At 44.6% G+C, this 13,430-nt stretch overlaps 3 protein-coding genes across 6 annotated transcripts in view; 2 read left to right on the forward strand and 1 right to left on the reverse strand.

Moving 5' to 3' along the window:
• Nucleotides 1-5,440, forward strand: part of LOC105281790 (receptor-type tyrosine-protein phosphatase kappa) — a 52,980-nt gene extending 47,540 nt beyond the window's left edge. For 2 of the 3 annotated variants that reach the window (XM_026970051.1, XM_011343278.2), the window contains 10 exons: nt 67-143; nt 453-587; nt 832-972; nt 3,000-3,160; nt 3,261-3,396; nt 3,596-3,845; nt 3,937-4,013; nt 4,379-4,618; nt 4,806-5,150; nt 5,300-5,440. In XM_026970051.1, the coding sequence (XP_026825852.1) occupies nt 67-143; nt 453-587; nt 832-972; nt 3,000-3,160; nt 3,261-3,396; nt 3,596-3,845; nt 3,937-4,013; nt 4,379-4,618; nt 4,806-5,150; nt 5,300-5,380 (1,643 nt within the window). In that variant the 3' untranslated portion in view covers nt 5,381-5,440. The remainder of the gene's footprint in view (nt 1-66; nt 144-452; nt 588-831; nt 973-2,999; nt 3,161-3,260; nt 3,397-3,595; nt 3,846-3,936; nt 4,014-4,378; nt 4,619-4,805; nt 5,151-5,299) is intronic. The other variant, XM_026970052.1, reaches the window with a different exon arrangement.
• LOC105281802 (spermatogenesis-defective protein 39 homolog) overlaps nt 1-13,430 on the reverse strand; it is a 73,310-nt gene that overhangs the window by 58,652 nt on the left and 1,228 nt on the right. The gene's annotated exons all lie outside the window — the stretch shown is intronic.
• LOC113562124 lies at nt 5,384-13,067 on the forward strand (the record flags this gene model as incomplete). The annotated part of the gene is made up of 1 exon (XM_026970443.1): nt 5,384-13,067. A coding segment is annotated over one exon (3,180 nt), but the record flags the coding sequence as incomplete, so codon positions are not given.

A 13,430-nucleotide genomic window follows, 5' to 3' on the forward strand; every position in this document is an offset into this window, starting at 1 on the left:
ACGCAATTACTTTTTGGCCAACCCAATATTTCTCTCTACGCTCTTCTCTGTTTCTTTTTTTTACAGATGACTATAATAGGGTAGTGTTGGAAACGATAGAAGGCGAGCCTGATTCCGATTACGTTAATGCATCCTATGTAGATGTGAGTATACCACGATATTCGACGATAAGTATCAACGTTAATATACGGCGGTCCTTGGCAAATTGAACGCGCTCTAAATTGCGAGTCGTACGCCGTCCAATAATGCAATTGGATCACGTATTTTCCCGTGGAAAAGATTGGACGGGGGATGCTGGGATTCGTTACGTCGGCAGATTTGAATTCGCGTCTCTCTTGCGCCACGAGCAACCCCGTCCGTGCTGATTATTCCATCCACACACGAACTTTACGCGAATGTTAATGATAAGACGAGCATTGAATTACAGCGTCGATGTCAATACTGCGTTTCAGAGTATATTGAAACCGAAGGCTTACATCGTCACTCAGGGACCTATGGAGAACACGGTGACGGAATTCTGGCGAATGGTCTGGCAGGAGCAAGCGTCCTGCATCGTCATGCTCACGAAAACCTTCGACTTTATCAGGGTAACGGACCGTTGAAAAAAATAAAAAGAAAACACGGGAAAACTTTTGCAGAAAGAGTAGAAAGAGCGGGAGAGGAGCGCTCGGAAATAGTGTCCATTAAAGTAACTTCGCTGCAAAAAGCAGCCCATACTGTGCGTTGACGTCGACCGCGAGTCTTAACGTCAGCTTTAAGCTTGGAGCCCGCTGTATAAATTCTTTAGCGTTACCGCCTTACAGCTTTTCAGGCTGCGATTCTGTCTTACAGGTGATGTGCGTGCAGTATTGGCCGGCGAGTAAAGACAAAGACGAAGAATACGGCGGCATTGGCGTTTCCGTGCTGAAAGAAGAGGAACTCGCCAATTTTCATATACGAACAATAAGACTCTACAAAAAGAACGAGAACAACGTGAGTGTGTTTACTGTACACGTGCGGTATTTTTACATCGTAATCACGCATGATGCTTCTGTGACAAAATGTAAAAACTCGAAATGATACTCTCGAGTGAAGGAAAGTGCCATTTTTTTCGAAACAAACTTGCTGTCCGGATTAATAACTCGCGATATACATAGCGACAGAATAACGCGCGCGCGCACGCGACAAATACGCAAATAAATTCGTTATTTGTGAGAAAGCGTAAATATAGACGGACCATTCGACGTAACGATCGATCAACAATGCGGCGACGAACGCGGTGGACATTCGTTCCAGTTGTGAATTCATCCAGTTTGTAAAATTGTCGCGATGGGCGTTATTCGATATCATTTTAACGAAACGGCACGGAGCTCCACCGCGATGTTGCTCAATAACGCCCGAATATTCGTGTCGAGGGTCTGAATAAATCAGATGGGCTTATAAAAGGCGTCGCGCCAACAAAGATTATCCGGATAATCCGCGGACGGTGTCGTCAGGGATTCCGCCTCTTTTTAACTGGGAAATTTCTGTGAAACACTTGCGAATGACCGACCCGATAATACGGCACTTCTCGGTCGGCGATGAAATCGACGCAAACTCGAAACTTGTCCCGGCTATCCTGGAACAGCGAGTCTCTGCCAGAAGTGGGTGAGGCGGAAAACGACGGAACGAAGTTGGCGAAAAACTTAGGGAGATTAACTGTATATAGGCAGCCTTGTCAACTTTATCACTGCGCGACGCTGACTAAATACGAAATAATGCGAACCCGGCGATGTGCACGGTGAAAGTTCGCCCGAGGAGCTATCACGCGGCCGGCTGATTTAATTGTACTTTATTCGCGAAAACGAGGAACGACAATTGCGGCCGGTCTCCAAGCTCTTCCGCGCCGCGCGCTTCGTGATCCGATTCCGCCGCCGGCATCGTTACTTGTCTAGTTCTTTTCTCGTTGAACCTTTTTCCTTTATCCGGAGGAGTTCTCTCCGACTTTGAAGCTGTTCCACCCGCCTTACTGTCTCCGGCTGCGTCTTTAACTTCGACCTCGTGTTCTTTTTAACGGCTGCACATCGTCCGCGTCAAAAAGCGAGCTTTATTCCTCCGAGATTGTACTATTATATGAAAAAACACTTTAATTTTACGTGCAATTGGATATACGAGGATCGCATTTGCTAAATCCTTAGAAAATATATGATGACGGCACTAATATTAAACTGACATGATGGTTGACGTATGTGTATACATACATGTACGTATATATCTTTTAAAGACTTATCAAACGACCCTCGTATATCTATATACTTCGCACTAATAATTTTTATTCTCATAGAGCGTGAGCTAAGTGACAAGATTGATGCAAATTCGATCTGTATTTTATCGTTGAAGAACGCGAATCAAGTCACGCGAGACAAGTGCCAACATGTGACACCTCGTTAAAGTCCGTCATCTGCCACGCGCTCAGCACTTTTCCACGTAGGACGTATTAATGGCCCGGCCGAAACTGCCGTCTGATATACGGGACTTTGCCGAACGTGTGCGGCTGACGCAATAATTACTCTCGCGATTTACTGCTTGGACGAAATTTAATATAGAAAAGGAGAGCTTCTCGTAACCCCATTCCGGGAATAGCAAAGTTATATAGCTAGCCGTAGCATTACAGGACACCTGAATGTGCAACTTGGGCCTGGTAGAAGTCGCAAAATGATGCGACTGCAATTGCCAAGTTTAACGTGACATTGTTGGAATAACAGTACCGAGGAAAATCTTACTTTCTCGGAAAGGAATTCTATCGTCTACATAACTCGACACCGTCCCGACATTCCGCTAATTCGTCAGTGACAATCTTTCGCATATTTCTACGTTAATCATAGAGATACGCAATCCCCGCAGGCACACTTTAAACAGGCCGCAATAACGACGAGGAGAACGGCGGATCGTAACGGGTCGCGAAACGATACGAACGCGAAATAATCGTTATCGTAAAACCATGATGATTACAGCTTTCGTTATGCAAAACTCTTTTCCAGGAGATTACGGAAGAAAGGACGCTGTTGCAATTTCATTACACGGAGTGGCACTCGCACACGTGTCCCTTTGGCAACGCGGTACTGGAGTTCAGACGGCGAGTTCGCGCCGTGGTGGGATCGACCATAAAAAATGAATCCGGGCCTATGGTCGTTCACTGCAAGTAAGAGTAGTTACGTTACAAATTGTCTTTACTGATGTAAAAGCAGCGCGTTGAGACTGTTGAGTGCGAGACACTAAATCTGTCTGTCTGTGGCGCGAAGCGATGGCGGCGGACGATCGGGGGTGTATTTAGCGATCGACGCGAACATGGAGCTGGCTGAGGAAGAGGATACCTTTGACGTATTCGGCTACCTGAAGAGACTGCGACAGAGCAGGCGAGGACTCATCGAGAGTTTGGTATGATATCAATTAAACGCTAATTAAACGGAAATTTGTCGTCAATGAAAAGTTCTTCAACTTAACTGCTTTCTCACTCGACTGGAAACCGTTTTTCAATCGTAACGAGAATAACATATCACTCTTATTTCTTCATGATGAGATTGGAAGGTAATTTCTGTCGTCGAATTATTTTCTTTTATTGACTCGCGTCGTGCAGGAACAGTACAAATTCGTATACGACACGCTGGAGGAGTTCGTCGTGTGCGGCACATCGTGGTTTCCCGTGGCGGAATTGTCGCAACGGCTGAAGCAGAAGAGCGTGAAGAATCCCATAACCAAGATCAACGAGTATCAACGGGAGTACCAACAGATCTGCAAACAGACGCCACGTTTCACGATCGGCGACTGCGCCGGTGGACACCGGGCCGATAACAGGGAGAAGAACAGAGACGTCCTCGTAGTTCCACGTGAGTTGCAATTTGTGAGCGTGACCGGCAGCTAACCGACAAATAGCTTTTCCTCTCGTGTCGTACAAATCGATTTCCACCTTTGTTACAGCGGACAACTTTCGACCGTACCTCACCAGCTTCCAGGGTAACAGTTTCACGGATTACATAAACGCCGTCTTTGTGGACGTAAGCCAGTGAAATCAATCACCCATTAAGCTCATTTGTTCCGAAGTTTTCTCGCACTGTCAGCGACTCCGCATCCCTTAATTAAAATTGAACTTTTTAACGAAGTTTTATAAAGCACACCGCGCTACGATAATTAAAACTATTGCAAGAACTGTCTGTTGTAATGCATTCTTTTAACATTTATGGCTCTTATGGCTTCTTCGTACACAAGTCGATGCTATGAATAACAATCTGTATTAAAAATTGATAAATATAGAAAGAACATAGAAAGTTCTGCGGACCAATATGTATTATTTCTCGCGATCCATTCGGCAATCTCTGCCAAGTTCTTCCCGAAAACATTCATCCACTCTCGTGTTACGCAGGGCTACACAAAACCGAGAGAATATATCGTAACGGAATGGCCTCTTCGGCACACGTGCGGAGAATTCTGGTCTTTGGTTTACGACTACGAATGTGCGGCGGTAGTGGTGTTATGCGTGCCGCCTCAGGGATCTGCGAGTTTCCCCAGCTTTTGGCCAGAAGGAAGACACTCCAAGAAGTATGGGCCCGTGTTTACGATCGATCACATCAGCCACAATCATTACACCAACATAAAAACCTGGGTAAGAGCCAACCCGCTAATCCTCGTGACGCTCAATTTGCCGCAGTTGCTAATTCAAATTACCGTAAAATTGCAACTTTATTTAAATTTCCGGAAAGAAAACATTTACATATATTTGAATAATAAAACATTAAGGTAAAGAAGCAAATGATTTTCTCATTTTTAGTTTTATCAATTTTGTTTTACAGGTTTTTAGGATAAACAAGAAGATTGTCTCGTTGACGGAATTGATGGCGGGTGTGAAAGCACCGCCGAAAACCGTACAACTGTTCCAATTGACTTGTTGGCCAATGGGCCACAAAGTGCCCACCTCCACGAATAGTTTAGTGGAGCTCATGAATATGGTCGAGAGATGGAGGCAGCGCACGGACTACGGACCAGTGGCTGTGGTATCACCCGATGGCAGAAGCCGTTGCGGGGTCTATTGTGCCGCCAACGCGTGCATAGAACAGGTCATTCAGCATGGGGAGGTTGACATCTTTCAGGCTGTCAAGACTGTACGCAGGCATAGGCCCCAGCTTGTGGAAAACATGGTACGCTTCTTTAAATTACGATGAAACTGTGATCTAGCATTTCTCGCGAATTTTTCTCAATTATTATTACAATTAGAGTATTGATTTTTCGTCGATTTTTGTCGAAGCAAAGGCAAGATATCATAAAAGTATGTTTGTAATTCCACCAGACGGAGTACAAATACTGCTACGACCTAGTGCTGCACTACGTGCTGCACTACCTGAACAAAGACATGAACGAAAAGAAGTGAGAAAGCGAGTTGAGGGACGAGCTGTGGTTCATTGAATTCGGTCGCGGGGCGGCACTGCCATTGACACCAGAGGAAGCGCCGGCGGACGGGGAGCCGGTGGTACCTTGCGCTCAGGGTCGCGTCATCGTGGAGACAGCGAGACCGGCGCCGCCGCACTTTGCTACTTGTTCCGGCTACCGCAGGCCGCTGCTCAGCCGTACGTCGAATGAAGTGTCGATCAGCGACGGGATGATACCGTCATCGAGCGGCAGCGCGATGGAGAAACATCAGCTGCAGCAGCAGTACTCGCAGCAGCAACAACAGACTGTCGGCGGCAAGGGCGCCGTCAGCAAGAACACGATGACGCCGCAGAGTCCCGCCATGCGGCCGGAAGATCTCGGCGTGACACCCTGGTACCTGGAGGACTATCCGACGACAGAGACCTCGCCGGGGCCGATAGGCGATCGGAGCTCGTACCCCTCGTACTCGTACGGCGATAGCAGAGATGACAGGCCAGATCTGAACTCGACGCGGAACAGCAGCATCGAGAGCGAATTTCCGAAATCAGGTCTACCGATGCCGCGTAAGGCCTGCATGGACCTGAAAACTGCAATGGCGCTGCTCGACGAGACCTGCCCGAATGTGGAACCCAGTCCGTCTCTCACCCCGAGAACACCTAGGACGCCGCTCACACCGTACGCGTCGCGAGCCAAGAGAGCTCGCTCCAAGAGCAGCGATAATTCTTCGAACTATAGCAATGATCGGCTGAGCGATCGCTCGTTTGAAGCTGTCAGGGAGAAGGAAAAGGAAAAGAAGAGACCATTCCTCAGGAAGATTGGCATTTCGAAGACGGAGGACCGACCGTTCCTAGCGAAGCTGACGCCGAGAATCATCGGTAAGCCGTACCTGGAGAAGATTGGACCCAGCAAGGCTGTCGAGAGGCCATTCTTGGACAAAATCGGATCGTCCAAAACCCTGGACAAATTCACCTTCAACACGCCGCGTAACGAGCGCAAAAACGAAATCAGAAACGAGACAAAGGTGAACGATGCAGTGAAGAATCATGACGGGATGAAGAATGACATTAGACACGAGACCGAGCACGTCGTTGCTAAAGAAAACCACGAGAACGCCATTGAAAAAGTAACACCCGTTATTTCCGATTTAAAGGAGATACAACATAAACCTGCTAGGAGCTCGCAAATGGCAACGACGACGTTCGAGAGGAGACGTTCGGGTAAAGAGTTTCTGCTGAAGATGTACTCCTTTGAGACGGAGGATCTGGAATCCACTGTGCCAGCAAAAGAACATCGCGATCCATTACGTGGCTCGTCCTTGGACGACGTGCTAGATTCAGGCCCGAGCTCGTTGCCGACAGAGAATAGCGCCGACGAGGATACGTCGTTGCTGCTAGAATTGGAGAATCGACCGACCAGTGTTACCGCCGAGCTGTTGAAGTGTCGAGTGACCACCAGCGAGGAGATCATATCCTCCTCTACCACATGCCTGAATTTGTCAGGCGAAGCTAACAGCTGGAGCAATTCGCCGCAAAGGGCACAGCGAGCAAAGAAGGAATCGACAACTCCGGTTCGACGAAGGATTCTTCAGGATTCCCATGAGGCCCTTCGTAGCGATGAAAGCACACCGAACTCACCCACCAAGAGGCCTATCTCGAGCGTCTCTCCCGACCGCGAGATCGCATCTAGGAACAGTATGTTGGAGAGAGGCACATTTTCGCCAACAAAGACCAGGAAATCGATTGTTGAGGATATTGGAAAAGTTGAGAACACGCGTAGATCGACGAAACGCAATCAATTTGAAAGACGTGGCATTTCCTCGGACAATCTGCTAGCGAAAGACGCTCTATCATTCGTCACTGCCACACGATCCATAACCGACAACGCGGGAATTGGGAGAACACGGGAGATCTCGTCGGAAGATTCACTGGCGATCGGTCGAGGTGTTCAAGAATACACGAGAGAGACGTTCAAGCAGCTGCAGGACAAGTTCAAGCTGCAGGAGATACCCATGGAAAGTTACGCAGCTTTCAAACGGCGCACACGAGCCCTTCAAGGTGCGATAAGTCGGCAGGAGAGGCTAAACCTTCTACCGGCGGAATTTGACGTAACTTTGAAGAACACATTGAAGACAGAAGATGTCGCAACGGCTGACACGAATGGAACTACCGAGAACACTACCGAGGAGAAGCGAGATCAGAATCAAGAAGAAGGCATGGTGAAATCTATGTTGAAGAAGCAGGAAGGGATCGATCAACCCAACGATCAGGAATTGGACACGAACGCGTCCATCAGACGACCAAAGAGGCGAATCTTCCACGAGCCGTCACAAGAAACGATGGATCTGTTGACGGAGTTGCGTAAGGTGAAGAGCTTGCTGAAGACACCGTCTTGGGAAAATCTGGATCTCGATCAGAAACCGGTGCGTATGCCAAAGCGTATTCTGCTGACGGACAAGGAGTTTTGTCTCTCAGTAGAGCGAGAGAACAGCGTACGACGTCCGTCGAAGATGATTAACTCGCTGGAGACCACAGAGGAGGGTAAGATTATGTTGGGCCGGGAACAAGAGAGCAAAGAGGATCAACTTGCAAGCAACGAGAAGAAAACTGATCAAAAAAAGATCTCGCCTGGACCAGCTCTGTTCGAGAAGAAATGTCTGTCACTGGACTATGCCGACGAAGAGAAGCCTCAGAAGCCGGAAGCTAGAGCAATCTCCTTGGCGTCTACGAAAGACCTACCGTTCGAGATTGAAGACTATCCTGATCTGACGTTGATCTGCGGTTCCAAGAGCTATTCGTCGGATGTGTTCAACTCTCCGTCCGAAGAGACGAACATGAATGATCAGGTCGACAAGACGATCGACAAAGAAGAAACCGAGAAAAAAGAAACCGAGAAAGAAGAAATCGAGAAAGAAGAATCAAAGAAACCGAACCAGAATCACTGCGCCGAGGTGGACATCGCCATTCCCATCGATCAAAGGATCAAGAATCCCAAGGAAGACATGCAGGGACGGACCAGCGATCTCTACGAGATTATATCGCCCCGGTCGACGCCGTTCCGCGTTAAGAAGCGACTCGGTAAAATCTCCGTCGAGGAGACCGTCAAGCCGGAGAATTTCACCCTCGGTTCTAAGGTCGACTGCCGATCGGTTGTTGCCCAGAAACGGACCAAGTGCTTACCCTTATAACGCACGTCGATCTGCCCGTGGGCGAGACTCTTTCTGTGACGGCGCTGACTGGTGCTTGTACCGGAAGAGGATAGATGTAGATAACGTTGCGTTTCGTATTAACCCTTTCGCATTAAAAGGTTGATATTTTTCATGATTTTGTAAAAGGATTTATTCCGTTGATATGTGATTTAATTTTCACGAGATTAATTCCTTTGGAAATAATTTCCTGTAAATCTCAATACAAGTTGTCAGCAAAATATGTGCATGACTCCACATTGATAGACGATGTAAAAAAACTTATTCAGTAATAATTGTTAAAATTGCTATTATAATATGCACGATACATAGATAATGAAAGAGTTAAAACGATCGAGTGATTTAGAATAATAATCATATTCTGCATCTGTCCTTTTTTCGTACGAGCATGGCGTTCGTTTGAGTTGCTTCTACGATCGAAAGACCTGACAATTGAAATCTCGTCAATAGCTCGCCTAGATACAGTGTCGCGATTGACTCGCGTTGGATGGATATTTTTTCTGATGTGGTGCTTGACTTGAAATAGCTTTGTACACTATCGCTGTTTAAAAAGTTCTTAGTCGAAATTAATCGTGTACATGAACAGGGATAACATATTTAATTTAGAGTTACTTCGTGTGTAAGCACTTTACAGGTACAGCGAATATAAGAATAATGATAGGAGATAAAAGTGTGGAGTAGAAAAATGTGCAATACGTCTAGCGAAATGCCATTATCTCGTTGTATTGCATAAAGCAACTAGACTATTGCTAAAGATTGGGAATCTTGATTGAGATGCTAATCTTTTATTGCTTATGACAGAATGAACATCGCCATAAAAATGCACAGCGAACTTCGTCTATGCGGCAAGCAGAGGAAGATGAGAAACGAAGAATGAACTGTTATCGACATTCGTCAGAAAGCAGTTCATCAATTTTGTAAGCAGGATCTGTCCAGCTTAGAGCCTAATTCCGGAGTTTTCGATGCAACCAGAGTGATTCGACACGTGCGAGAGCTCCTAGTGAAATATTCTAAAGCACACCCCGACCATTTTTTACTCAACGTTTTCGAGAAAGGAAACGGCTCAAAGCGGAAGCGAAAGCTCGATGTGGCGATAGACTCTTCACTCGCTGATGCACGACCGACGCACGGAAACGAAAAATCCGGCAAAAAAAACCCTTCTGTCGAGCAGAGAGTGCCTTGTTCGTGGATATATATTATTTAAACAAAGAGAGAACACACACACGCGCACACACCTACACACATACACATACGCGAAGAAGTCCTAATCGGCGATCTATTATAATTCCGACTGCGCGCCGGATTTTCTGAATGGGTCCACGGAGTCGTGCTCTCGTCAAACGGCGGAATCGTACTCTCTCCTTTTCTCGTTCCCTCAATGAATCTCGATTTGCGATTTCTCGAATCTCGGGAATTGCGATTTCAATTCCCGAGCGTCTGTATGTGTGGCTCTGTGCAAATTCCAATATCGCGCAATCTCCAACGAAACACGTGTTATATCTGCGAAAAATTGTCCCAGGGGAAACATTATCTAACCCGTCAGCGTGCACGAAATATCGAAAAAGGAGAAAGAAAAGTTTGACAGATTCATCCGTGGAATTCGAAAAAGGATCTCGAGCTCGTGAGAGTGCGACTCCCACGCAGATGCGTCCGCTGCCAAGCCTGCTCTTTGTTCGGCGCGGTACGTAATGTTTTAACGGCATAAAACTTATATATAAATGATACAGATTAACTGCGTTCCTCTTATAATTTTCTAGGGATAGATAGGGTCGATAACGCGCACTAAAATTGATTATGCGGAAAGTATATATGAATGTAGATAAATGCATATATAATATATACACAGTACATACAAAGTACGTACTGTTATTCCGATGAGACATTTGGACGATGCGTGGCGTTTAATAACGTCAATGCAGATGCGTTTCTGCTTTATAAATAAAAATCATCTCTAATATTTTGTGCTTTCGCGCATATATCTTATTAATTCAACGCGATAATACTTTCATAAAATATCGATATTATATTTTTATAAGGTGGAATTATGGAACAAAATATAGCATAATAATAAATTCATGACTCCTAGAATTTGTTAACGGCAAGACTACAATTCTGACATTCTGATTTACTGTTTTTTTTAATATTTATTATTTTAATTAATTTTTTAAAAGAATTAAGTACACGTTTTATGTTACTCTTTGAAATACGAGAAGTTCTTGAAGTTAAAGTGTTTCATGGATCGCGTTTGCAGTCTAAAATTAAAATACTTGTGAGGAAGCTATTATGCATCTGCACTGGCGCTATATACGCAGCATGCGGTAAATATTAAAGATTAATGCGAGTTGGTATATATATACATACATAAATATATTTATACATGGACGCGCATCACGCTCGATGGCAAAGTATACGTATGTGCGCGTACTTGGCCGAGCATAATTGTATGAATCCGATAGTTGGTGAGATGTGCCAAAGAGAATACGATTTATTGTATGTTACGCGAAGTTACTTTTATATATACATTATATATATACCTATATGTGCGCGCTCGTGACCGTGCACGTGAGCAAAAACGCGTGTATGCGTATGGGTGTGCATGCGTGCGTGCGTCTCTCATTCGCGCATTTCGCGTAGATGAATTAAGTATTGTAAGTGAATTATGCATGGTGGCTAGAAATTCACGTGTATCGCACGCATACGTGGACACGGATGTGCACTCGTGTCCGGAATAATGTATGCATCGAGGAAGATCACGATCCACTCCCCATCGGGAGTACGCACTTTATTTAATTAATTTACAATGCACGAGCCTATTAGTATTTTCATCGCGATTTTATCTCTTAATTAAAACGCATTTAAATTTTGTACAATTAATATTTTAATTAATGCATTCCCTACTTACGGGTATAATGACGTCGTGGTGCAGTATAATATGTAAATTATGTAATCGCGCGTATTTCATTTAGAATCAGAGTCTACTTCACTCAGAATCAGAGTTATTCCCCTGTTTTACAATTAAACAGCATAGCTCGGAAAACTGTAGGAAATTATTTATTCCCGCGTTTATCCATTGTATTTTCTTCATGCTTTCCTAACGCTTTTATTTCTTTTTAACTTTTCCGCGTCCGAAATTAATAAAATTTACATCCGCGCATAAATATTCCCTGGCTATTCGACACCTCACTCGAGTCAATAATCAAGCCCGACGGTTCGTGATCTTCCTTAATCGTAGACTGCAATAGTGTACATAGTTTTTCGGCCGGTGCAATCCAAGATACATGGTGAGATACAGGGTTCGCTTTGTAATCGGATAGCAAAACTCGTCCACTCTCGCTTTAAACTTAATAAAAGAGTATCCCATATATATATATCGCGGCAGCCATCCGTCCACCCTTTCGGCTGTCCATGCAAAACGTGAACGCGAAAGATGTGCACCGTTGCTCTTAATGTGCAACGATAACGTGACGATTAACGAGAAAGAGATAGAAAAAGAGAGAGACAAAGAGAAAAAGAGAAGCGTGATTAATATTTCGACATGAAACTTTCGTTCTCGCAGGCGAGATTTAGCGTTTCTACGCAAACGCGACGTTCATTGATTGCTGTTGATTGTTAGGAAGTTAGGAGCATAATCGTCGCATTCTGAGCAAGAGAAGCTTCTCTCCAGTAACTTCTCCTCGGATTATTAATCATTTGAACACCAAAGCTTTATTGTTGGTTCGGAAAAAGATATAGTGAGGATATATTCTATACATACAATATATATATATATATAACTTTGTTCCTATATGTACATCTGTTTTAGTCGTGACGAAAGAAGAGGATATTTTCTATGGATGACTGATACCGAAAGCACGCGGAATCTAGATATTACGATTTGATGAGAGAATTGACAAAATGCAGACGCAAAACGACGGCGATTCCACGAAAAAAAAATGAAACGTCCGGAAGAATTGAAATAATCGATATAACGAATTGAGCAAATTTGAAGCAGTGTTGCCAGAAATGACAACTCTGGCAACACTGATTTGAAGGCCGGAAATCACAGCGCAGGGTCAGATGTGGCTGCTTGAATTGTTTCGGTCACGTCGAAGAAGACTAGTCGAACGGTCGCAGGAAATTGGGTCTGCAAGCTTGTTGCTTAATTCGCTTGCACTGAAGCGTAGCTTCCGTCTATCTAGAATTGATTTAGTCTTACACCTCGTTTATGTTCTCTCGGTGGGTATTAAATAAAGTGCAAATATGTGTGCTGTATGTACGGAGAAAGATGAAGGGAGCGGGAATGTTAATTTCTGTTTTCGCGTCACGTTGAACGTGCTACGCTATTATAATTCATATGTATATAATACGTATATTGTACAGTGCACACACATGATGCGAGCGCATGGTGTCTCTGTGTGAGTGTACGCAACATGTATCTTTATGTGTGATGGGCGTTCGCCACGTACATGTCAATAAAATTTCGCATCGATAAGATGCCATTAAAGTTGCCACAATAAACGTAATGAACACGCGGCGTACGTGCAGCAAGCGAAATGGTATTTATCGAGGTTCATTGTGCCCCAGGCAGCACACATTGGTTTCAAAACCGTTTCATAAACGTTTTGCCGTAACGTTTCATAACCATTTTATTGAAACGTTTATTTAGGAGAAAAATGTCCAACGAAAAAACGTTTCTTTTTCGGCAAAAAAACGTTTCAGAAACCATCAGAAAAATATTTATCAATTCTATATATCAGTGCCTCAAAGATAGACAAAGTTAAGTCACATTTTTGTAAAAAACTAGATTTTTATATTTTATGAATTACTCTCTAAATTTCGTGTAGTGGAATCTCACTCTTTTGAAATATCA

Source organism: Ooceraea biroi, chromosome 6 (genome assembly GCF_003672135.1).
Source record: "Ooceraea biroi isolate clonal line C1 chromosome 6, Obir_v5.4, whole genome shotgun sequence".
Classification (NCBI taxonomy): domain Eukaryota; kingdom Metazoa; phylum Arthropoda; class Insecta; order Hymenoptera; family Formicidae; genus Ooceraea; species Ooceraea biroi.